The sequence below is a fragment of the Limanda limanda genome, chromosome 22 (assembly GCF_963576545.1).
Source record: "Limanda limanda chromosome 22, fLimLim1.1, whole genome shotgun sequence".
NCBI classification, from domain to species: domain Eukaryota; kingdom Metazoa; phylum Chordata; class Actinopteri; order Pleuronectiformes; family Pleuronectidae; genus Limanda; species Limanda limanda.
In genome coordinates this window covers 1066598-1093434 of record NC_083657.1, presented here as the reverse complement: position 1 = coordinate 1093434, position 26837 = coordinate 1066598, and the positions used below count along the sequence as shown (strand labels likewise).

Genomic DNA, 26837 nt, shown 5'->3' with positions numbered 1-26837 from the left:
ATATGCACTTTTATTTTGTAACTCAGCACAAATTAACTTTATTATTATTATTACTATTATTTGTATGGAGAAGAAGAAAAAGAATCAACCCCCCCCCCCCCCTAACAATACAGCAAAAGTAACCCTAATGTATTTGCTGCATCATCTCCTCACAAATCTCTGTAAGGATTCAAACTGAAGCCGCCAAAACAGTCTAGAATTTCAGTTAGCGAGTGTATAACAGGATATGTGAGAAATCTAGGGCACCTGTACCACTTTTGAAAACTCTAATACCGGAGAGAGAGGGAGAGAGAGAGAGAGGAGGAGAAGGATAAAGGGATTGGCAGAGATTAAAGTATGGTAGTGGCTGATCTACACCTGCAGCAGGAGTGGGAGGAATGGAAGAAAACTAAGGAGGAGAAAAGGAGGAGGACATTGAGTGAGAGGCTGAGTCGTTGGACAAATCTGGATGGTGCATGAGGAGGAGGACGATGGGGGGGAAACGGAGGAGGACAGTGAGGAAGAGGAGGAAAATGAAGCATGTTGGACAGGGAAGGAAGGGAGCGAGCAGGAGGGAGAAGCAGAGAAGAAGGCAAATCCAATGGTGATGGTGAATGATGAACAAGTCACAGAGGAAGAGGAGGAAGAGAAAGAAAATGAGGGAGAGAGGGAGGTTGAGGAGGACAAGCAGGTGGGTGTAGAGGAGGAGAGGGAGGTGACAGAAGAAATGGAGGGAGGGAAGAAGGTGGAGGTGGAGGAGGTGACAATCGCAGAGCAACAGGAGGAAGTAGGGGAAAGTGAGGGAGTGAGTGAAGAGGTAAATCTGGAGACGATGATGGAGCCAGAAGAAATAGAGAAAGAAATTAAGGAGAAGAAGGAACAAAATGGGGAGACAGAGGCAGAGGAACAGGAAGTGGGAGGAGAAGGGAGAGATAATGGAGAAGACAGGGAGGACCAAGGGAGGAAGGAGGGGAAAGAGGCGGAGGAAAAAGAAGTGACGCAAGCAGAAATAGTTGGAATTGGGGAGGGGAGGGAGGATGAGGAGATGATAAGGAGGGAAGGAGGGCTGATAGAAGCAGAGCGATGGGAGGAAGAGGGAGAAGTGGAGGAAGCGATTGAGCCTGTGGTGAATAAGGAGGTGGAGGAAGATGGTGAAGAGAAGGAGGAAGAGCAGGTACAAGAGGAAGATGATGGCAGTAGAATTGAGGAAGAGCGTCTTCAACAAAATCAAGAATGTGCGGCTCAAAAAGATCAAACCTTAAAAGACGAAGAAATCTTCTCGGATTCATCTGAATCTGATGAAGATTCTCGGCGGATGGGATCAGAGGATGAAGGTTATAATTCTGAAAAATTGAACAACGGAAAAAGATCCGTAGAGAAACAACGCAAGGATCCCGAGGAAGTGGAAGAACCAAGGAGGACTGACAGTAGAGTCCTTGGAGTGTGGACTGAAGAGGAGGATGAGAGCGAGGAGCTGACAAATGAGGAAGACTCATTCACAGGAACCAGAGGAGAGATCGAGGAGGATCCAGAAAAGCTTCTGGAGGAACAAGAGGACTCATCGGATGAAGAGGAAGCAGATCATATATCATACAAAGACATGGATTGTAATGATGAAGATGAGGGGAAGGTTTACTGCAAAGGCGATTATCCCACCGATTTATTTCTCACTTTGACAGAGTTCAGGGACTCGTCCCTTCTCACCGACCTACGTTTGAGCACAGAGGCTGGGAAGAGTTTCCAGGTACACTCCCCTGTCCTGGCTGCCGTCAGCTCCCTTGTCCGGGAAAGCCTGAGCAGAAGAAATACAGAAAACAATAAAAGAGAAGATGATACAAGGTGGTCAATGTTCCTGGGTCCAGAAGTGGATGCTGTTGGATTAGAGGCAGTTGTTGAGTTTGCCTATTCTGGATTTATGTCCCGTCTGGACAAGGACACGGTGAATCAGATAAAGGACGCAGCTCAAACACTCTGCGTTCCCCGAGTGATGGATCTCTGCAACGAGGCAGAGTCACCGAAAACTGGAGGACGTAAGAAAGAAGAAAAGATCTCTGCTGCGGAGGAAAGGAAGATCAGTCTTCAGTCCATCAAGCAGCTGTGGATGGACAGGGTGGGCTGTGATGTCACGTTGGAAGGGATTGGAGAATCGCTTCCGGGTGAGTAGACCACCATGAATGTGTTTATGTAAAAGTTTAAAGGAGAAATATTGTGCTTCATATCCTGGTTGATCATTTTAATTTGTGTTATTACTTTGAAATGTCTTCATGCTCTAATGTTCAGAAACATTTACCTCAGACTGTCCATCGCTGCAGCCCTTCTCTTCAGCCTCTGTCTCCAACACTTGGTTTTAGCTCCTGTCTCTTTAAGACCCCCCTCCTGATAAAGCCCAGTCTGCTCTGATTGGCCAGTTGGCCGGTGTGCGCTACATTAAGCGGATGTGGGGCAACCCGATCTTGAAGTTAAAACATTTCTTTGTGAGGTAGCGTTCCATCAAGAGATAACTGAACTGTACATTAGATCATAATTCGATAATGTTCCCAAATGACTTGAAAAGATTGTGGTTTGGATTTACCATGATGTAATTTAATCATCTTTCATGGAACAAAGAACATGCAGAGGCTCGTATATAGTAAATCCTCGTCTGTTTAGTCCACAGAGTCATCCTGGCTGCAGGAAGCGACTACTTCCATGGCATGTTCACCTCGGGGATGAGGGAGTCCCATCAGCCTCGGGTGGCGCTCCCCTCCCTGTTGGCGTCTGAGCTGCAGCTTCTGGTCGGCTGCTCCTACAGCGGCGCTCTGCCCCTCAGCTGGAGCTTTGTCTTTGAGATTACCAGCACCAGCCTCCAGCTCCAATATCAGCCGGCCCTCTCCTTGTGTCTGGACTTCCTGCAGGGACAAATCAATCCCCTCTCCTGCCTGGATGTGGCATCTTTTGCTGCGGCTTACGAGATGGTGCAGCTGCTCGAAACTGCGGACGACTTTGTCCTGCGACAATTCCAAAAGGTAGCGTGCACCTTAAAGTTCAAGGATCTCCCGGCCAAACAACTCCTCAAGTACCTGAGCAGTCACTCACTCTGCGTTCCATCTGAGCTCGTTGTATTCAAAGCAGTGGTAGCATGGATTCAAGCTAAGCCAAAGAAAAGGCTCAAACTTGCTAAGGTGCTAATGAAAACTATCCATTTCCCCCTGATGACATTCAAGGAATTCAAGGAGGTCCAGTCTTTGGATATTTGGACCCATCACAGCCTGGTCGAGCTCTACGAAACAATCTTTGAGGAGTTCTGCTCGTATGAGATTACACCAGACAGTCAGTGCCGGATCTATCTGCCAAAAGAGAGTCTGGTCTTGATTGGGGGTGAACAGACCTCTGAAGACCTATCTACCCGCAGCATCAGCAGAGAACTCTGGTTTGGAAATTCCCTGAGGAGCCATACAGGGATAAAAAAGGACATGGAGTGGAGACGGCTGGGAGAATTACCAGAGTCGGCGAGCTTCAGTCACGAGGTGGCGGCGCTCACGGGACAACTATACGTGTTCGGGGGCAAAAAGTATTACGGCACCGCTGACACCCTGAACTCTGTGTACAGGTGAGGGAAGTTGCTCTTGAATATTCCAGTAACATTCATGTACAGTTTTTCACATCCAGGATCTATCACTGCTTCTATACACATACTGTTTGTCTCCACATCTGTAGGTATGACCCCCATCAGGACAGCTGGGAGAGACTGGCTGACATGCAGCAGAAGAGATGCCTCTTCTCTGTGGTTGTGCTGGAGGGGAAGATGTTCTCCATCGGCGGACACTGTGATCCGGAATATGTAGAAAGTGTGGAACGATACTGCCCCACTTCAAACTCTTGGAGGTTAGTGTGATGGGATTTTTCAAAGCAAAGTGTTCTAAGCATTTCAACAACTATCTACTACATCGGTAGCTTGCACCAAATCGGTATTGTTGTTTGACCAGAAACGATAATTGATTTAAAACGTATTAATTCTAGAAGGGCAAGATCATGACAGGAAGCACTTTAACGAGATGTGTGGTCAATTATTTAAAAAGCTGTTATGCTATATTCTATGCAGCCGAGATGTCGATGTTGTTGTTGAGGTTGATGTTGATGAAGGAATCTCAGCCGACCTCGTTCTTGTTTGTATAATATGTTTATTACACAGAAGTTTTGCAGGTCAGACGGGCACCATGGTATACCCGGAGACAACACAAGCCAAATAGTGAAAGTCTGCCTTGCCAATGCCCGACAAGGATCCTTATAGGGGAGATGTTCACCCCAAAACTAGAGATAAAATGACATCACACATAGGGCCTCTGACTAGATAAGGACATGTTTCGTACCTACAGTTGAAGACGCCTGTTAAAGCACATTCCTTCTATACCCAATCATTAGCAGGTCAGAGATTATTCCCTAGGTCAAAGATCATACCAAAAAGGGAGAGACCTAACAAGAAGCATATGGAATAGTATTTAAAAAGTCTGAGAATAAGGCGCCATAAATGTAAACAAGTCATTTTGGTTTATACCCATGTTTAAAAGATCTATTCTGTACAACACTGTGTCTTGGCTGATCAGTGCAAATATTCTTACATATGAATCGCTTCCCTTTCAGCTTCACTTGGCCCTTGGATCTACCTCTGAGCGGTCATGTGGCAAAAGTTGTACAAGGGCAGATCCTGGTCTCAGGAGGGATGAACAGCGACTACAGGTGTCTCTCCTCCATGTTTCGGTACCACCCAGAGACAGGAAGCACCTATCTGGCGAACATGAATAAACCTCGGGCTAAACACTGCATGGAGACGCTGGGCGACCGCCTCTACGTCGCAGGAGGAACCACCGCAGGTGCGCCTGTGAACGTTGTGGACATGCTCGACTGTGAAGTGTACAACCCCGAGACTGACACCTGGACCGCCATCACATCTCTGCCGGTGCCGCATGTCGGAGCAGGAAGTGCGGTTTTGGAGGGAAAGTTCTACGTGCTGGGTGGATACAGCCACGAGGAATACAGCGACACAAATATGGTCCATCGTTATGACCCCACAACGCAGAAGTGGGAAAACATGGGCAAGATGCCTGGGCCCAACAATGACATACGAGCGTCTCTGCTGGTTTTGCCACCAGATTTACGTTTGTAAGACATGTTGGTAAATAGTGTGTCGCTTGTTTGAGATCTTCTGCTCGCCTGGTTAGGAATCAATCGGTCGAGGCTAAAGACCCCAAACCTCTGGAATAGTTTACCTGAGGAATCAGACTTGAAGCTGTCACTCTCAGATCATCCACTGCAGATGAGGGTATTTCCAATATAGTGTATTTTACAGTGTAAATTATATGAATCTTTAGGCTTGTCAAAAGTAGGACATCAATGAACTGTGGTTTACTTATGGTGAGGTGAATTCAATGTATTTAAAAGGTGTTGAAATCCAGGACAAAAAGTATTCAATAACTATGGATTCAAAAATACAGTGTGAACACAAGAGGGCGCTGTCCCACTTGTGATAGTTCAGTTTTCAGTGCAATCAGGCAGAATCAGAAGAGGAAAGAAAACGGACAATGTAGTGAGTTTATTTATTTTGCAGTATTTATGCTGAATGTTCCCACATATCTTTAATAAAATTCTCTGAGTAATGAAAACATGAATTGAGTTTTTTCTTATCATGTCAGGAGAGAGCCGCAGTGAGAATATAACGTGTGTGTTCATCTACATGAGGAAGAGGAGAAACCCACTGAAGGTGGTGTGTCCGTTCAGGTTATCGAACACTCTGCCGTTCTCCCACAGCTCCACGTGCACCTGGTCGCCGGCCGCCAGGCGCAGCACAGCGGCGGTACTGCTGCTGTCCGAGCCGTCGGCTGTCGGGCTTTCGTAGGTGGACATCTGCAGGAGGCCGTTCTTCATCAACATGGCGCCCATCACGTGGGTGTTGTAGCCGTAGGTGCTGAAGCTGAAGAAGTAGGAACCAGCGCCGGGCGCCGTGAAGATTCCTGCAACACAGAGAAGACACTAAATGACTCAATGACATTACAAGTGGAGATAAGTTACATCAGCAGAGAAGATGGAGGAAGAGGATTCTGCAAAAACTACAGAACAGATTTCCACAAAGAGGCAGATCACAGATTTGTTCTTCAACATTGGGAGAATTTAGAGGAGTGTTCACGTTAAAGTGAAATAAATCACACGCAGAGAATTAATCACGACAAACATCACAAGAGCGTTATTTCAGGGTTTGAAACTTATTTCAGGATGATCAGACACATTTTTCTAGTGCAGAATATTGATAAACCAGTGGTTAAAGTCTGCTGGTCTTACCTTTACCACCGTTCTGTTTCAGCTTATCAATCTCCATCTCTGAGGCATTCAGTCGTGTTTGCAGGTCTGTTCCAGTTTTGAAAATAAAACATATCATCTGACAAAATGCATTACTGGGAATATATGTTGTAATATTCCAGTCGTGATCTCTGACCTTTGTTCTCCTCCTTCAGTTGGTCCATGTCGGTCTTCTGCCCCATCAGCTCGTCCACAGTCGCATTGAGCCGGGCCTCCAGGGCCTCAAGATCCTGCTGTTGGGTTTCAACCCGTCTCTGATTCTCTTGTAAACCCTTAGTCAGCTTCTCTTGAGCTCTCATCCACTCCCCCACGTCCACGTCGCCTCGCTGTCCGAACCCGGGCTCCACACACAACAACCCCAGGAGGGTCAACACAAGCAAAGACCAGGACCCCATTGTTTCACCTGTAACTGTGTGTTGTGTGATGTGCTGTAAGTTGTCGCTTGCTTGTGGAGGGAGGTTTTCTGCAGTGGCTTATATACCCCCCCTCCTCAATGAAGAGGGGAAGAAGTGTTCAGGCGCCTCAGGGACACAAGCTCTGCTCGTGTCCCAACAGGCCCTGGTAGGATTGTGCAACATGGTTTCCAGTAAAAACAAAAAGTAAATGAGACAAATAAAAAGAATGAATAAATAAATTGTAGGTTTTGTAGTTTCACGATAATGTAAAAATCCCATCTTCACAATAGCACACAGAGAAAATATCACACATCATTGTCATACTAAGCCCACATTCTGATGCACTACGACCATCAATGTGTATTATTTTCATATGTTCTGATATATCGACAGAGTCCAGCTGGGATTTCAAAGTTTAATAAAGATAAAAGAAAGAACACATTCAATTATGTATTTGAATTCTAATCTGTTACAGCTCATCACATTTCAAAACAAAAAGCTAAACTGTCTGCAGACGAGTGTTTTCATCAAACAGAGAATTACGAGCCATGGAAATAATCACACATCACCACAGACTGTATATGGATCATAACACACAGACAGACGGGGTCCTTTCTGACATCGTCCTCCATTGAGTCATTGGTGAATAATAACAAAGACATATTTATACTTACGAATGGAAAACATCTCAGGTTGCATTCAAACTTTTGTTGCATGACTGCGGCAAAAATATACAGAATAAGCTTTTTTTAGGGTCCAATGCAGATGCCGATATCAGGAGTAAAAAAACATCACTTCTATATAAAATTGCAATAAAGCTTAATTCAAGTTTTTTTTTAAAAGAAATTAAGATAAATTGAAAAAGACACAAATACGACTAAATATATAGAACTTGAATTAAGACAAATGTTCAATGTAAAATATAATCATACAGCACATTGTTTATCCTGTAAAATAAACCTTTTCATATCAGAGCATATCGTAAGAGGCCCATATCCGCCAATTGAAATATTGAACGTAAACACAAAGCAAATATCACAGCATTTATTTTTCCTTTATACTGAAATTCAATCCAGATCAAGTCGTTCTTTCCAATGAACTGTTACAAAACTGGTGAGTCTAATATGTGAAGGTGTTTAAGGATGAATGTTGATTTTCATGTTCTTGTTTTCTGGAGGATGCACCATTAATAGTTGTCCTGAAACAAATTGACAATAAGTATAAATTACTAAAGTACACACTTGATACTTCAACACCACAACATGATCAAGGCCGTTCATAGTTTTACACAAAGGATTTGAAATTTGAGACACCAATTGAACTGCATACTTATCGTACAAGAACTATTTAATAATGATATGATGGAGTTTCAGTTGAGGTTTATTTCAAATGCTCATGAGCCAGTAGCTGAACAGCCAGTTGTTAATATTTGTACCTGAAGCTGAATGTGGATTTTCATTAGCGTAGTCAGACGTCTCCTCTGGATCACCTCGGGTTCCTGTGAAGATCAGACAGAAAACGACTTGAGAAGGTGGAGTACCACTGTTTTATTCATTTAGTGGATCTCGTTGCCACTCTAATATCTCTATCACAACCAGCTTCACCAGCTACAGGTGCTCCACACGTGTTCCAATGCAAATGAACGTCCTTGTTGTTCGAACATTATGTGGACGCAGCTAAAATAAACCTTTTCATATCAGAGCATATCGTAAAAGGCCCATATCCGTCAATTGAAATATTGAACGTAAACACAAAGCAAATATCAAAGCATTTATTTTTCCTTTATACTGAAATTCAATCCAGGTCAAGTCGTTCTTTCCAATGAACTGTTACAAAACTGGTGAGTCTAATATGTGAAGGTGTTTAAGGATGAATGTTGATTTTCATGTTCTTGTTTTCTGGAGGATGCACCATTAATAGTTGTCCTGAAACAAATTGACAATAAGTATAAATTACTAAAGTACACACTTGATACTTCAACACCACAACATGATCAAGGCCGTTCATAGTTTTACACAAAGGATTTGAAATTTGAGACATCAACTGAACTGCATACTTATCGTACAAGAACTATTTAATAATGATATGATGGAGTTTCAGTTGAGGTTTATTTCAAATGCTCATGAGCCAGGAGCTGAACAGCCACTTTAATTAATATTTGTACCTGAAGCTGAATGTGGATTTTCATTAACGTAGTCAGACGTCTCCTCTGGATCACCTCGGGTTCCTGTGAAGATCAGACAGAAAACGACTTGAGAAGGTGGAGAAACACTGTTTTATTCATTTAGTTGATCTCGTTGCCACTCTAATATCTCTATCACAACCAGCTTCACCAGCTACAGGTGCTCCACACGTGTTCCAATGCAAATGAACGTCCTTGTTGTTCGAACATTATGTGGACGCAGCTAAAATAAACCTTTTCATATCAGAGCATATCGTAAAAGGCCCATATCCGTCAATTGAAATATTGAACGTAAACACAAAGCAAATATCGAAGCATTTATTTTTCCTTTATACTGAAATTCAATCCAGATCAAGTCGTTCTTTCCAATGAGCTGTTACAAAACTGGTGAGTCTAATATGTGAAGGTGTTTAAGGATGAATGTTGATTTTCATGTTCTTGTTTTCTGGAGGATGCACCATTAATAGTTGTCCTAAAACAAAGTGACAATAACTATTAATGTCTAAAGTACACACTTGATACTAAAAAAAGCGACAACAGAATCAAGGCCGTTCATAGTTTTACACAAAGGATTTTAAATTTGAGACACCAATTGAACTGCATACTTATCGTACAATAACTATTTAATAATGATATGATGGAGTTTCAGTTGAGGTTTATTTCAAATGCTCATGAGCCAGGAGCTGAACAGACAGTTGTTAATATTTGTACCTGAAGCTGAATGTGGATTTTCATTCACGTAGTCAGACGTCTCCTCTGGATCACCTCGGGTTCCTGTGAAGATCAGACAGAAAACGACTTGAGAAGGTGGAGAACCACTGTTTTATTCATTTAGTTGATCTCGTTGCCACTCTAATATCTCTATCACAACCAGCACTGCATGAAAAGAAGCGTTTGTGTCAATCTGTGTCGCAGAGAAGTGTTGGCACATCCTTCGGTTAACGACTTTCACACGTATCTGCAGGCAGCAAAGGAAACGCTCAGGGTTCCTGCAGTTGTCAAGCCTGTGAGCTGTTGAGATTTGACCCCCCCTGCTCCAACTCCTAGAGGACGCTTTCACATGCAAATGACAATGCTCTGAGCTTCACAAATGCAAATCAGTTTCCCTGAGAGCAGATAACACCAATGTGTTAGAGGCACCAACAAACTATCTGGCTGAGTAAACCAGGCTTAAAATAAATATTAAACCTGAAATTTTAAATTGTTCTTAAGTAAGTAAGTGTGCTATAATGAATTATATTGTATACCACGAACAAAGGTCAATGCAGTCAAAAGAAATGAAACAATGCACTTTATTTCAAATTTTTATTGTCATCCAAAACAATCCTAAATCTCAACAACTGTATAGAGTGGCATGATTACAGTCACTTTTTCAATTGTGCTGGTTAAATGCACAGAGGAAGTGTAAACCACACCTCTACCAGCAAATAAATGATGCTGGGTATGATCACCTGTGTCCTGTAAGCTCCAAACTTCTACTGGCTTTCCATAAAAATATCTGTCCTCCCAAAATACTGGCATCAAATTCACATGTCAATGGCAAACTAAGCTGTTCCATGAATTATAAATGGAACCTTTTCACCACTACTTTCAAAATTGCTATGAAACATTCATTGATTTAATGATTTATTTTTTCAGTGTAATATTTAATCCCCCATGGACTGCACAGTGACAAAACACAGCAGCCGGCTGTTTGGATACAACATACATCTCCACTCAGTTTGATTATTATTTTAAATATAAAGGAGACACAATATAGAGCTTAAATTCCTTCATAATTTGAACTTCAATTGTCTAATTGTTGTTATTAAACTTTCTCAGTATTCCATTAAAACAGTCAACACTTTTATCCAAAGCGACTTACAATAAGTGCATTCAACTATAAGGTTACGAACACAGAACAGCATGAGTGAATCATGTGTGTAAATTTACTAAACACCACAAAAAATAAACCTGGCCTCAGTCAAATACTTATCCCATGAAGTAACCGCTGCTCACGTCACCCGCTCGCGTCATCAGCTGATGGACTCGTCCAATCAGAGCCTCGTAAACGCCGTGCAGCAGCGTCGAGTGTCCCGCAGACAGGAAGCGGGTCGTGTTTAGCTTGTCCCGTACGAGTGACTCTGTCTTCGGGGTAAATAACTTGCTGAAGTCGACACGACGCTGTTCCCTGGAGGAGAAGATGAGTGCGTGTGGAGGCAGAGCCGCGGGCCCGGTGTGGACGAGTCGAGGCGGAGAAGACGGAAGCACAGTCCCTGAGTTACGGTGAGCTAGAGACGCCATGCTAACCACTAAGCTAACTGGTACATCTGAAAGCATGTCCGCCACTCTTTGGGATAGCGAGAAAGTTGCTAAAATACGAATACAGCATCGAGTGCTGGAGCAGATCTAGTGCATGTGTAAATATGTATGAATTACTTAGATGTAACAGTTTGTTCTCGTTAAGTTTTTTCATCAACGTGACTTTTTTCTGTATGTTTTCACAGCCTCAGCCCCCCCCCCCCCCCCACACACACACACAAACAAAGAGGCGTTAGGCTGAGACGCTGAAAGTCCGGATTTAAAGTCCAGAAAATTAAGCCATTGAATGTAAGTAACTGTTTATGAATTGTTTTGGTGTTTTTTTGCTGTGGATCTTCCAACGGTGATGCAGCGCGGCTATTTCCGTTTATTAATAATAAAGTCATGTTACATGTGTTGTTTTCCAGCTGCCTGTCCATGACGTACAAAGACACACTATGAGCCAGTATGATCCGACCAGACCTTACATCAGCATTGAGGAGTTGTCGGAGAAGAAAGAGGGTAAGGTTATATTCATTAAATAATTTTCCAGTTACATGTAAAGGTGTATGTTGTCATTGAACTGTGCTAATTTTACTGAATGTGTTTACAGCTGATTGAAGCGGGACAGATGACATGGATCCATCCTTCCACAGCCAGGAGTGCACCGACCTGTGTCCCACACTTCATATAAGACTGGAAGCTACACTGATCTCACAGCTACACACCACAGACGTCTACACACTGGAGAAGAGTCCCACAAAGAAGTCATGACCCAGAGGCTGCAGAGAAACATTTCAAGCCTCACCTGAGATTTTGTACAATATTTTTGCTGTATGTAAATAAAGCTTTCACTCCACATATACCTTGTTCACATTTGTTCCCTGTACAATATGTTCACCTATAGCATCAAGCATCACATGAATGTTTAGTTTTAATTAACTGCAGTGCTTTTGGTAAAGGCTTACTTATAAATAATAATAAATATTAATATATACATTTTTATTATAAATATTGTGTGGGAGGGGCTTACCCCACGTGCGGAATGCTGTGACCCCACGTGTGCACTGCAATGACCCATAAGGTGACCAATAGCAACACTTCTACCAGCCAATCACGAGTGACATTAGTTTCAAGGGTCTGTGGTTTCCTCCAATGGTGAGTAGAGAGAGGTTCTAGCCAGCGGCTGGACTCCGATTCATATGCTAATTAGATCACACGTCGCGATCGGTCCGCGCGGCGGCGCGAGCCCCCCCGCGGCTCTCTCCTTTGTTCTCCAAATCCCCCTTAAGGTCCGCAAACGCCGATAGACCCACCTTGTCTTCACTGGCGAACGCCGAGGTAACATCATGGAAACAGTTGGTTACAGCAGGGGATTAGGCCTGTCCGTAGAGGTTCACTGTGACAATAATACTGCTTTTCGTCTAGTGCAGCATCACCAGCTTCAGGTGCTCCACACGTGTTCCAATACAAATTTTTTTTTTATTTATTTTTTTATTTTTATTTTTGTTTATTTTTTTTTTTTTGACAGGGACAGTGCATATTAATAGACATTTCTGTAAATATGCCAGATTTAGCCAGAAGGTTAGTTTCCATCTGCAGTCCTTGGCCAGATGTAACAATAGGCTCCCTAAAAAGCAAATTAGCAAATAACAGAAAGAGTTTAAAAAAGAACATAGAAAAGCAACAGATAAAACATTAATTATAACCACATACAAGTATTCAGTAGTTCAAGCATTAAAATACATGAAGCATGCAGGACAAACAAGAGTCAGCATCAAACAAACACAAATTGAAAAGGTAGACTAGGACTTATAGAGGACATCTATATGTGTTAGACATCGAGGCAGTAGCCCACCAAAGCAGACAGTACATGCACAACAAACTAACAAAAAGTCGACATGACAATAGTACATGAAGCAGCACAGGAGAGACATAGAACGAGCTACAAAAAGCATACAAACAAGCAAGCATACAAAGTAAGTTGCAGGACAAATTCACAGACACGCTGACACAAGGAGGCAAGAGCAGGCGGGTCAAGTTTAGTGCTGGCAGATCATATTATCAAACAGCCACTGTTTCAGATTAGAACTAAATGACCGATATGTGTTTAGGTCTCTGATACATGTTGGGATGTTATTCCATTCACGTGAGGCTGCAACAGAGAAGGCTGACTGACTAAAGGTACTTTTCCTAAATGGAATAATGCAGTCCCCTTTCATGACTCCTCTTGTGATCCGATGTTGGTTTGTTCTAATAGTTACAAATTCTCTAAGTGGAGGAGGGGCCATGCCATGTATGATTTTGTAAAAGAGACATGCATTTTTGTGCTTAATCATGTTTTCCCAGCTCCTTGTTGTTCAAACATTATATTGACGCAGCCAAACGGATCCCTGGTTCAGTTTGATCCGGGTCTGACTACATTCTGGTGCTTTGGTCTGGATCCGGGTCTGAGGAACCTTTCCACCTGTAACTCTGCTTCAGACTCAACTGAAAAGTCCAAATGTCTGTCTTTGGACCATGTGACTCAAATGAGATGTTGGAAAACCACGCGTGTGTATTGATGTCATGACATCGTGTTGGACATTTCTGTCCTCATCTGCCCGTCCACCTGAAATCAGAAGGTTTTTCATTTAGGACTTCTCTGCAGGAGGAACATTTTATACTGTACCTTCCTCCGTGTCTCCTCTGATTGATTCATAGATGCAGTCGTCACCTACGAGTCAATAAAAAATCAAATCAACATGAAATGTAATTGGAAACTTTGTGACTAGGTTCTTCTGAAAAGCAACAAGTTAGAAATAGCTGTGAAGGCGTTCAGTAGGAGAAGGACGGCTGACCGTGGAGAAGAGACGAGTACACTGGCAGCTGGATTTCATCGTAGTGGAGAGTTGGGTCTGAGCTCTGATTGGTTCTCAGAGACTGGCTGAGCCTGAAACAGTCAAACAATCACAAGTGAATGAAACAGGAAAAGTAAAGTATTGATGTTTTGTTGAAGATGAAACAAGAGAGAGTGGAACCAACCTGTCACAACACAGATCTGTGGAGAAGACAATAATGATCACGTTACATGATTTTATTTTTCAACCTCTGCTCCATGACTATCGTGACAATAGTTTGGAATAAGTTTGATTTAAATGAAATGAACCAGAGCAGCTCTCACTCTTTGAACTCCTGCAGCAACACAACAGCAGCAGCGAGAGGAGGAGAATCAGTGTGAAGCCTCCAACCAGCCCAACGAGGAGAATCAGTGTGAAGCCTCCAACCAGCCCAACGACCAGCGGCACAGGAGACGTAGAGGGAGGTGCTGCAGGAGTCACTGATCAGAGGAGGAGCAGTGAGGAGCAAAGAAAGATCCATGACGTGGACAAACAGAGAACCAACACTTCAGCAGATATTTTGACATGAAATAATAATTTAATATATGCAAAAAAGGTTTGTAGATGTAGAAATACTTTGTGTATGTGTAAAAAACTAGTTTCAAGCTGTAAAAATATGTGGAAAAGTTTTATAAGTGTATTGAGCAAGTGGAGCTGGTGTTTAGAAACCGTCTCAAAATACTGAGTAGAAAAGTTTTGAATCTACTTCTCAACCTGGAGACTCCTTTTCTACCTCATATTGATCACACTCACATTTTACTGACATCCAACTCTCCTCTGAGAAGCTTCCTGAATGTTCACACTTGTAGAAACCTTCATCTGACTTTGACACAGCTGAGATTTCCAGTTTCCTTCTGACATCACTTTGGCGGAGTTCACCATTTTGGTAGAAAGAGAATTTGGAATCGAGGTTCGTTCTTCCGTACCATGAGCAGCTGAGAGTAACGGACTGTCCCTCAGTCACAGGATGGGCAGGGCTCTCCAGGAGAACACGACCGTTAACTGTAAACAGTTAAAAAACCATCAACAATGTGAACAACCTGATAATTCAGCTCGTATATAAACAGCATAAGTCTAAATATTATGTTGAGTGAGCAATGCCATGTTATATAGCACAGGTAATGATGTCACGGAGCATGTTGTGCCTGCGTGCACTTGTAACCTGTTGCGCATGCGCTTAATAAACGGTCTCGTGTTCCCAGACCAAGAGAGAAGAAGGTGCTCTGATTTTTCCTCCCGTGATAATTAGTTAACCAATCTGGTGACTGCAAACGGATAGAGCGCTGCAGAGATGTCCACCGCAACATATTAGATGTTAAAGTGGAGCCAAAGTCATTCAATGCACTTTTTGTTAAACTCTGCTCCTCCGGTCCATGAGCTGTACGTTGTGTGTGCGCTGGAAAAACATCTGGTTTCAATACACAGCCCTGGCTTCAAGAGCAGGACGTCTGAGCTCAAGCAGGGGAGAGTTGAGTGTGAGCGCAGGGTTTAGAGTGAGAGCATCACTAAATCTGAATGGGACATCAATAAGTCCTGCTCTCCAACCAAAAGAGCTCCCTCTTGAGTAGAGAGAGGGAAACAGCCTCCGGGTGGCGCTGTGGGCTGTGGCGTCCACACAGTCACGTGATGTCTGCTTGTTTAACGCAGACGGACACACTCTCACAGCTGATTCTGGGCGTTGAACGTGTGGTTGTGTAAATAAAGAAGGTGAATTTCATCCAGAGATCATGTTTGATGTGATGCACCTTGGTACATGTGGGGGGTGCAGCTCCTGCAGGAGCAGTGAAGGGAGGCAGTGCTCCCCACTTTCAGTTACTCTACCTTTAAATCACATTATGGGATGTTGGAAACATGCACAGTGTGAATAGATTCAATGAAAAACTACAACCTGTAGTGATGTTGACTGCGTTGCTGATCTCTGATCCAGATCCACACCAGACAACTCCAGAAGGAAGATAATCCATGTTCCATGTGAAGCTTGGGATTCTCTCCTGAGAGCTGCACTCTACCAATTCTACTTCGTCTTCAGTAAACATCCACAATCTCCACTTAGCAGAGTTTCCCTTGCAGGTCAGACGCACCCTGTCACCATAGAACTGCTGCACTGAGTCCGGACTCAGTGTGAGAGACACTGACGAATAGGAATCTGAAAAACGTGACATAAAGAGTGAAACAGAAACTAATGGTTTAAATTAGTTGAGCATTAAAGACGTGAAGCCATCAGCAGAGACTCCATCTCAGTCACATCTTGTTTTTGGGAATAAGGTCATAATATTACCAGAATACATTTGTAATGTTTCCAGATTAAAGGTGTCATTTTAGGCTTTGCATCATTTTACAGAGGAAACGTCAAAAGGACGACATCGTTTGTTGACATCACAGTGACATCACAGTGACATCATAGTGACATCATGATGATGTCAGTCCGAGCATATGAACATAAATAATATCAACTTCAGGTCAGTCCTATAGGATGCACACAAAGAATAATTCATGTGACATTAGAGTTTGGGGAATGATTCTCTGATCAATATAAGCTTCAGATTGTCTCTCTAACCCTGTTTCTGTCTTGACCTTTGACCTATGACCTCTAAAAGTGAATCACCTGGAGGAACCAGCCAAAGTAAAGTTCCCCAAGTAACTGAGCGACTGAAGGGACAACATCTGCTTCAAGAGAAAGAAACAAACTCACCTCCAGACCACACCCACTTTGTCTCACTGTACTCAGTGTAAAACACGGGGTCTCCTCTTCCAGCTCGACATGCATAACCTGCTGACTCCGTCAGGCCTTGGATGACGAAGGAGTTTTGTTCAGTTCCTCCGTCGCTTCCTGGGAGCAGCTCATAACCGAACTTCTCAGGAATGTACATAAATCTTGTCCTATGTTGATTTATTTCTTGACATCTTGGGACTTGATCCAAGCTAATGGGGTGAGCTCTGTACCAGTAGAACCTCCACCCTGCAGTGGGATGTGGACCCCCCCCACAGGTGAGAGTCCCGGAGGCTCCAGGAGTCAGCCATGACGGAGACACAGTGACGACAGGTGGTGGTGCAGCCGCTGAAACGGAACATCGTCACAACAAAAACACGTCTTCATGTTTGTTTCATTTTGGAACCAATGCAGTTTCTGGATGCTTCACATTCAGCCGTCGACATGACTGCCCCCAAAAGTGAAGCCAAACTATAACACCGCCCCCTGGTGGCTGCCTGCAGTACATGTCAACCATGGTTTCTCTCATTTTAGTTTGTTCACGTGTTCATGTTTCTGATCAGTTTGGTTTTAATTAGTTATTTGATGATATAAAAACAATGAAACGTCCTGATTGACAGCTGACTCTGACTGGTGATTGGTCGAGCACATGTATGGGCGGGACCTCGATACCCAGCTCCACACCTCCATCATGATTTCACAGACTCTGGCTCTAAATGACCTGAAAAGTGAAAGATGGCTGGTATCCGGGATATTTTGGCTTCTCTTTTGTACATGTGCATTGAACACATATAAACTTTGTAATATTTAAACTTTAACACCTATATTTTAATACTGAATATGACTTGACTCACCGTTAGACAAGGTGAGGGGAACACTCCATCCTGTGGAGTTCTGCCGTGCACCTTTCAGTCGGCCCTGACACCAGTAGCTGCCGCTCAGATCTGACCCCAGACTGATCCTGAACTCCTTTGTGTTGGGAGGTGCCTGTGAGCTGGTTGCTGTCCATTCATACTCCCACTCAGAGTCTCCTCCCTGGATCTCACACCTCAGGGTGACGGCTTCTCCTCTGTATCTGTTCGGCCAGTTGGGTTGAAGAGTCGCAGCAGCTCTGTTGTGGACTGTTCATATTCACCAGTAAAGACAGAATAACAGCTTGTTTTAGCATCAACCTTCAGTAATCTCAACAAACAGTCATGAACGCAGAATGGATTCTCTCCTCACTCACCGATTCCATGAATCCTGACTGAGTTACTGTACTGGGTGTAGTGAACTGGATCTCCTCTTCCTCCTCTGCACCAGTACAGTCCTTCACGTGAGGCACTAGCACTTTGTCCATGTGACTTGAGATCCTCATCCGTCAGGGGCTCCGAGGTTTTCTCACCTCTGAACCAATAATACTTCCATCCAGGTGATGCTGGGCCCACGGAGCAGGTCAGGAGCACACTGCCCCCTACTGGAAAGGCTCTGTGGTCAGCACTCAGGTTCGCCGCTGGTCTTTCTGTTAACGTTAAAAACACTTTGGCATTTAGTCCATTTCATGTGAGTTGAATGAAATGAGTAGAACATGTATCTCCTTCAGTCTTCTGCAGTCGTACAAACTAAAACAGCAGTAAAAGCAAAAGCACAGAATGGTTTGGTCCAGATTATACCACCTGTTTGCCACATCAGAGCCACAAGTTAGCCACAGCCGTCCTGTACATTAACCAAAGCTGCCAGACGTGGCCCAGATTCCTTTGGATCTATTTTCATATTCACCACATGGACCACTTTAGGTTCACATCCAGATCACACTTTGCCTAGAGCACCGCATGTTTACCATAAAGACCCAGGTGTGTTTTGGGAGCGTTGGGCCACATTAGCTCTTTAACAAGTGGACGAGTTTCTGCTCGGATCCATTCTGTCCACAGGAAAGCTAGAGGAGCCGCATCACTGCCTGAAGTGGCCCACATCCATCTGGTCTAAAGGTGCTGAGCATCCACCGTATATAAAGATGGACGACATCACAGCTCCACAACAGTGAGTTCGCCCCCTGGTGGCTGGCTGCAGTACAGGTCAAATTATCTCAGGAGGAAAGGACGTTCTTGTTCCTGTGATTTATGTTCAAGTTTTGGGTTGAATTTAATTAGTTTTTGACGTTATAAAAACCGGTTGAAACATCGTGACTGACAGCTGAGACTGACTCACGATTGGTCGAGTATCGGCCGGACCTTGGTCCAGAATGTTTTGACTTGGATTCTGAACAGCACTTGTTTCCTCCCAGATGAGAATAACATCTAAACATCGGTGAACGTCATCTTACTCGCCAATAGGCTGATCGCAACAACGAGATAAACATCGGTAAGATGTTCAGCTTTTGAATCGGTTCATCCCTCGTTACTTTTTTATTGTGTTCTATTTTTGTATCAGCGCATATGAACATAAACTGAAGGAGACATTTGCCAGTTTCTCAAAACTCTTTCTCACCAGAAACTGTTAATGTGACGTCATCGCTCCACTCGGTCGTGGAATTCAAGTTCTTCTTGTCTTTAGCCAAACACCTGTAGCTTCCACTGTCGGACGAGGACGCATTGACAATCCTGTATTCATTGTGTGTTGGAACCGTAGTTGAGTTGGGTTTGGTCCATTCATACTCCCACTCAGTCAGGACATCTGCAGGGACCTCACACCGGACAGTGATCGTCTCACCGCTGAAGACCAGAGACCAGTCAGGCTGCAGGGCCACAGACGCCTTGTGGGAAACTGATCACAAATAGAAACAGAAGAAAGTAGAAGGGCTCAGTACAGCTCCTCCCTCCAGCAAACTGTACAGATACCAGTCCTCTCATCTTTTGATCATTGAAATAATCATAAAAGAATCACTCAATCTTAAAGCAAAACACTTTGCAACTTTTTAACCTTAAAACAGCAGCTTCCAAGTTAATGTGATGATTCTCTGCCTTAATAAGGAGAAAGTTTCCTCCTTCTCTCCCTGAGCGTCTGTTCTCTGAGACTCTGGTGAGTGGGTTCCATCTCCTGAGAGAAGAACTGACTGAGAGTCACAACCTGTCTCAACCAGCTGCAGCTGAAGAGTGAAGCTGAACTGAGATCAGTTAGAAACACTCTGAAGTTATTTAAAAATATCACATGTGGCTGCAGAGGGCGCTGTTGCTCAGTAAAAGTTACATTGTGTTAAAGAAAGTCTGGATGTTTGGATTCCATCTAAATTTCATCGGTTCTGTCCCAAGTTTCGTGGAAATCCATCCAGTAGTTTTTGCTTAATCGTGCTGACAAGGAAATAAAGAAAGAAACGTGCAGGGACAGAATATAACCTCCACAGCGGAGGTAACTAGTCTTTGGATTTCTAAACGGACTCTTACCTCTGTTCTCTATTGTGACTCGGTTGCTGTCCTCTGTGAGGAAGGTTGTGTCTCCTCTCCGTCCTCTGCAGCTGTAGATGCCTTCCTCTGAGATGCTGATTCCATCATCTGTTTCATTATATCTTAGGATCTGAGCTGCAGAGGAGGCTGAGGTTCTTCTGAACCAGTCGTATCTCCACTCAGACGGGTTCTCCACAGAGCAGCTCAGTGCTACGCTTCCCTTTCCTGTGATGGTTGTGTTATCGGCAGTCAGCCTGGGCCTGGGTTTATCGGCTTTCAAAGTGCGTGAGAGAAAATGAAAGACAAATTAAATGAGAAAAAAGATTAAAGGGTATGAAGCAGAGTTTCACAGTAGAGGACAAAGTTCTGATCGTAGAATATATAAGACAAAAAAGGTCTAATGATGAATCTCAACATGTAAAAGGTTCATTGATCCCCACATAGCTCAATGCTTCTGAACCAGATGTGTCCCACACTGTCACACTGGCATCCAGCCCACACACCTCATGGAGTGATGGCACTGGGGCAGTCCACTGCTGTTTGCCAGAGCCGGGCCACAGATGAGCCGGAGCAATACCGTGTGTCAACCACAAGGGTTAGGGTTAGGCCCCCATGTGTTATGTGCTGTTTGAGCCATGTTCACCATTCATGGACCACTTGAGGTCCACATCCAGATCACACTTTGCCTAGAGTACCTGATGTGAGCCAGAAAGACCCAGGTTGGTTTTAAGGTATTTGGGCCACATTAGCTGGTTTACATGTGGACCAGTTCAGGTCCACACCCAGAAGCTTTCTGGGGATTGGGTGGAAATTGGTTTAGTAGTTTTTACGTAATCCTGCCAAGAACAACCAATAGAAAGAGGTGAAGACGTCACGTCCTCGTGGAGGTTTTGAAAGACGATTGGACGTACGTGTTACTCTCAGCTGGAAGGCCTCACTCCACTCTGTTGAGGAATACCAGTCCGCTCTGGCCTTACACCAGTACTCTCCACTGTGGAAAACAGAGGCAGTGCCCAGCCTGTATTCACTGTGTGTGGGAGCTGTGTCTGGACCAGTGACTGGTTGGTGGGAGCTTGTTGTCCTCCATTCATATTCCCACTGGGTGTCTCCTCCTCCCTGGATCTCACACCTGACAGAGATCGTCTCACCGCTGAATATCTGAGTCCAGTTGTGTTGCAGCACGACAAAGCTTCTGTTGGACACTGAACATTCAAACACAAATATCAAACCAACAGAGAGAACTGGTTAATATTGCTGCTGACTGGTTCTGTTTCATCGTAGCCAGTCATGAAAGCGTGCTACTCACAGGTTCTGTCGATGTGATGCACGTGACTCTTCTCTGAGCAGAAACCTGAGTGAGTCCTTCTTCCCCTGCACCAGTAGCTGCCTCCCTGTGAGATGCTCAGAGAGTTGTTCACAGGATTTGTTGCGATGGCGGTTTCCTCAGCGTCTGGGGAACGTGTGAACCAGTCGTAGCTCCAACCCGCAGACTCCTCCACAGAACAGGTCAGAGTCAGAGAGCCGCCCACTGGGATGGACGTCCTGGATGCTCTCACTGTGGCTCTGGGTCTGTGTGCTGCTCAGGAAAGAACATTCACATCTTTAATTAGAATCCTTCATTATTACTTTATGAAACTCAGTGTATGTAGTGAAGCATTTATTAAATTAGCAATGATATCTTCATCCTTAATTAGGAGACAATTCATAATTAGTCTTTACATCTGTAGTAGTATACATTTATTAAAGAAGATTTAAAAAATATATATTTTCAATGTTGATTAAGAATCAATTCATCATTATTTTATAATTCTGAACATGTAGTCTAAATCATTGACATAGTAAAACATGTCTTCATTAATAATTTCTAATTCAGTACTGTATATTTAGTTATATAGTATACATGGATAAAATAATACTTCCATTAGGAATCAATTCATGATTAAATAACTCAGTATATGTAGTATAAATCCATTAAAATAGCAAAAATCTACATTTTCATAATTAATTAGAGATCAATTCATTATTTAATTGTTTATGTTCAGTATGTAGTATATATCCATTGAAATAACAACTAATAATATCGTTATAATTATTTAGAAATCAATGCATTTATTCAGAAGAAGAAACGTGGATTTGTCCGGCTGTCGACACCATGTGGAAAATAAGCTTCATGTTTCTACTGTCCCAGTTCTTGTGAAGGTCTTGACTTGTGTTTCTCTTTGTCCTGTGTCTCCACATGTCTGTGGGTGAAGCTCCCAGCGGGGACAAGGACTCTGGATATCTCACCTGACACAGAGAGAGTGGCCCTGTTGCTCCGTCTGTTCTCTTCTGAGCTGTTGTGGTGAGCGATGCACTGATAATCCCCGTTCCTGTCGGGCGTTAGCTCTGGAATCCTGAGCACGTTAGTGGAGGAGATGGGAACCAGTGGTTTGTCGTTCCACTTGAACTCATAAAACCACTCACTGACATTTGATTCTCTCATGTGACACGTGAGATTAACGTGCTCCCCAGAATATAGAGTGGTTGAGTTGGGTTCAAAGGTCAGCTCAGCATCTACCCCCCCCGCACAAACAGGACATAGTTAGTTTTTTTATATAAATTTGCAGTTCATTCATATACTCACTAATCTGAGTAACAACATACAGGAAGAAAAATGGAATGAAATATACATATTAATAGAGATCAATAAAGAAAAGAGCTGACTCACATTCAGTGTGTCCACAGGAGAGGAGTGTATTCAGCACTGAAAGAAACATTGGTATCTCATCAGACATTAATAAACCTGCTAAATAATCAAACACAGGACAGACTCTAGTAATAAGTCTGTTAGTAAGTACTGTTATATTGTAGAAGCGAGTATGAGCAGTAGTATTAAAACTACCCATCAAAGAAATTGTACAAAAGTATGAAATGTCTTGAGAATCAATAACTCAATGAATCAAAGAAGTTAAATTATCAGTGATCTACTGAGTTTGATCCATTTATTTGAATTCATGTGGATCAGATGATTGTTTCTCTGATAATCATCGGGACAATATTCACAGCCTGTAACTTCAAAGTCTATAATTCCCATGAGAACATCACAATGTTTGATTTGTTTGACTTTTCTTATATCAAATTATCTTTTGGCAAATGAATCAATGAATCAGGTATAAAATTGGTATTTTTTCATGTGTCGGGCATCAAATAATAAATTTAAAGAAAATATAATTTCCACTTTCTAACGATTCTCCAACAATCACAATGTATCCTCAAATAAAAGTTATTAAAGTGCATGTAACAGAATACATGCGACTGGTTACCTCAGCAAATAGATAAAGACATTTCAGTTCCAGCAGCTGTTGCTGTGGTTGGACAAACATCTAATAAACATTTTGCATTCATAGAATAAAAGTTTCTGATACTCACAGAATAAGGACAGCACCCGGAGCAAAGAGTTCCCCATGGTCCCATCCAGCAGCGCCACTCAGACACACTTCAAGACAGGTGGAGAATCAGTGGAACACATCTCTTATCAACATGAGAGAGGGAGGTGTTGCTGCACTTCTGTTTCCTGGGTCAGTTTCCTTCTTCACAGGAACCTCACACCCCCACTCTGAGGCTGCTTGTACTTTAATACGTTTCTGTTGCTGTCGAGCCACCGTGATAGAAATCAGCACACGTCCCTGCACCAGACAGAACTGTGGTCCTGATAGTTACTGGACATTTAGAATTATATGATATCTGAAATAATGGGGATAGCAATGATGGAAATTTAAAACAGTAAAAAAGAAAAGTAGTATTGCCTCAAATGTGTCTTCAGTGTAAAATATCTTTTTAGATTATGATCATTTCATGTTGTGACACATTTTGATGACAGGAAACAACGTTGACTGACAGGAAACATGCAATCAGATGTTAAAACGCACGCAACATGTTTCTGTTAATTCTAATTCCAAAGAAGTCTATATCACAGATAACTGATCTGTGATATCTATAAAAGCTGACATTCTACTGATTGCTTACTACTGATTTACATGTTTGCTTCTCTCCCTTCTCAAATCTTTCTCTCTCGCCCCCTCAGCTCTTCTCTCTCGCCCAGACACAACTGTCCTCACTGCACTAACAGTTATTTAGAGCTGCAGGGTCACAGAGATTCAGTTTCAACTGGACCTTGGCCACCACAGCACTGTGAAGTTTATCAAGGAAGCAAATGGAGATGCAAGTCTTCTCAGAGGATGGATTAAAGTATCAGGGTTCAGCAGAACTAATGGCAACACTCCCCTAATGAGACTATGATTAAAAGCACTAAAATTGAATTTGGATGCGCATCAAATTACAAACATTCATCGATATCAGTCCACAAAGTCTGCCAGGGTTTGAAACTAAATCTAGATTCATGCTTTATTCCATGAGAAATAGGTGAAATGTATTAAGAAAATGTCTCCTATTAATAACCCATAGCCTAATGCACGTTTATTAAAATGTTTATCATTTACTTGATATTCATCATTCTCAGTGGTGGAGGAAGTACTGAAGTTTAGTACTTAAGTAAAAGTACAAGTACCCAGGAAAATATATACTTAAGTAAAAGTAAAAGTACTACATCAGCAATCCTACTTAAGTAAAAGTAAAAAGTACTTACTTTTAAATGTACTTTAAGTATTAAAAGTAAAAGTACTCACGCAATGGGTTGTCTCTCAATGTCTCGGCTGTGCCATTTTGATAAAGAATGCCGATATAGCTACTGGTAATACTCATGCCTGTACAGATGCCACTACTAGTAATAATTATAAGCAACAACATTTGCAGGTACATTTGCATTACATTAAGGAACGGGCCCAGAGAATGACGTAGTGCACCTGGGTATTATGGGAAAGGCACAAGAAGTGTGTGAATACGAGAAGTGAAGGAGCACCTGGAGGTGATGAGAGTGTTGCTCCGGTGGACAGTCAATAAATAAAGTGGCGGCGTTAAAACTAAAGAAACGTCTCCTCCTCCTTCTTCACGGAGTGGTCCGGACGGCTGCTGACCGGCCACTGTGTGTGTGTGTGTGTGTGTGTGTGTGTGTGTGTGTGTGTGTGTGTGTGTGTGTGTGTGTGTGTGTGTGTATGTGTGTGTGTGTGTGTGTGTGTGTGTGTGTGTGTGTGTGTATGTGTGTGTGTGTGTGTGTGTGTGTGTGTGTGTGTGTGTGTGTGTGTGTGTGTGTGTGTATGTGTGTGTGTGTGTGTGTGTGTGTGTGTGTGTGTATGTGTGTGTCACCCAGATGCGGAGCACCCTCCGTCGGCCCAGCGCTAAACAGAGGAGCTGATGGTTAGATAGTGATCAACTACGAACTTTAACAGGAAGAGTGGAAATGTTTGTTGGCGTGTGTGTGACTGTGTGTGACTGTGTGCGTGTGTGTGACTGTGTGTGACTGTGTGTGACTGTGTGTGACTGTGTGCGTGTGTGTGACTGTGTGCGTGTGTAGAGCGCTGGCTCCGTCACAGCAACATTTTGGCGAAACTGTGTTCATGAAATGTAATGAGTAACGACTCATATTGTAGAAATGTAGCGGAGTAAAAGTATAGAGAATAGCTGCAAAATGTAACGGAGTAAAAGTAAAAAGTATGCTCTATTATTTTTACTTAAGTAAAGTACAGATACGTAAAAATTGACTTACAGTTTTTCACAATTGTTAACACACGTTTTTCAAAACAATAACGGCTTTCTCAAAACTGCACACAGAAAACTCAAAACCTCACACACTAAATGCTAAACCTGACACTCCCTTTGCAACCTGACTCATTGCCATCAAAATGGAACTCGTGTTTTCATTTGGTACACACTGCCATGTTTTCAAATGACACACACATACCATTTATTGAGAACACACAACTAAGCATTTGCTTGCACACTTCCAAGCATTTACAGCACACTGAAGTGCAAAATTGAAAACACAATCATCGAAATGGAACACACCATATGAATGACAATGACTCTGGAGAATTAGTCATTTCTCCTTTTGTAAACTGTCTCAGTGTAGGCCTACTTTTTTCATAGTCAAACATAAAACAGCACACAAAAAGGTTTATTTCAGTACACACAGAGAACAGTACAGTACTGACACAGACAGCAAGTTACAGTATGGACACAGAGAGGTCAACACAGTGGGCTACAGTGAGACACTGTAGAAAAGGAACAATACTGGATTACAGGTACAATACATGCATGTGTCAGTGCTGAATGTTTGGTACTAACAAGCACAAACTCTCTCCGTAACTCCTTGATGTGTCTGTGTTCCGTTTGAATGGAACCTGTTCACTGGTTTCATCCGCATGGCTCCTGTGAAGAATACGATCCAATGTAGAGAGGCTGACAGTCTGGACGTTTCTAAATGTATCAGGTCAGCCAGGATCCTAGTTTTTATTTGTCTGAGTGTGATAGCGTTGTTCTCATGAACCATATCTACAATTTCAGTCTCCTGTTGGGCTGTGAAAATGCGTGTTCTTCCTCCACGGTGTGGTTCTCTTTCAGTCCTGCAGAATATAAATACTGTGAGCACCCTGTATTCTATTCTATTCTATTGTTCATCAAACAAAACAGATGCTGAAGACACTTTTATGCTGCAGTCCTGGTTGCAAATTGCTCAACAGACCTGAATGTTTAGAGATTTGAGTATTTGTGTGTTGTAGGTTGATGCTTTGAGATTTTAGGGTGAGAAGTGTGTGCAAAACTGAACATTGTGTGTAGTGTTTTGACAAC

At 42.9% G+C, this 26837-nt stretch overlaps 3 protein-coding genes and 1 long non-coding RNA gene across 4 annotated transcripts; 2 read left to right on the top strand and 2 right to left on the bottom strand.

Annotated features, from left to right (window-relative positions):
- The first annotated feature begins 1364 nt into the window (after positions 1-1364).
- On the top strand, positions 1365-5576 carry si:ch211-63p21.8 (kelch-like protein 33). Its single transcript, XM_061066390.1, has 4 exons — positions 1365-2135; positions 2629-3568; positions 3676-3843; positions 4600-5576. Exons 1-4 carry the CDS (start codon positions 1580-1582, stop codon positions 5120-5122), a joined length of 2187 nt encoding a protein of 728 aa, XP_060922373.1. The 5' UTR covers positions 1365-1579; the 3' UTR covers positions 5123-5576.
- Positions 5577-10485: 4909 nt separating this feature from the next.
- LOC132996076 (uncharacterized) lies at positions 10486-12029 on the top strand. Its single transcript, XR_009677065.1, has 3 exons — positions 10486-11475; positions 11595-11688; positions 11780-12029. It is a non-coding gene; the product is annotated as an uncharacterized LOC132996076 (long non-coding RNA).
- Positions 12030-15005: 2976 nt separating this feature from the next.
- LOC132996243 (uncharacterized) lies at positions 15006-18614 on the bottom strand. Its single transcript, XM_061066586.1, has 7 exons — positions 18575-18614; positions 17984-18256; positions 17598-17876; positions 16958-17088; positions 16738-16900; positions 16055-16191; positions 15006-15047 (listed from the first exon to the last, which is right to left on the bottom strand). Exons 1-7 carry the CDS (start codon positions 18612-18614, stop codon positions 15006-15008), a joined length of 1065 nt encoding a protein of 354 aa, XP_060922569.1.
- A 590-nt stretch (positions 18615-19204) lies between these two features.
- On the bottom strand, positions 19205-23559 carry LOC132996242 (basement membrane-specific heparan sulfate proteoglycan core protein-like). Its single transcript, XM_061066585.1, has 7 exons — positions 23523-23559; positions 22822-22857; positions 22401-22667; positions 21421-21690; positions 21026-21316; positions 20115-20387; positions 19205-19497 (listed from the first exon to the last, which is right to left on the bottom strand). Exons 1-7 carry the CDS (start codon positions 23557-23559, stop codon positions 19205-19207), a joined length of 1467 nt encoding a protein of 488 aa, XP_060922568.1.
- Between the last annotated feature and the right edge of the window lie 3278 nt (positions 23560-26837).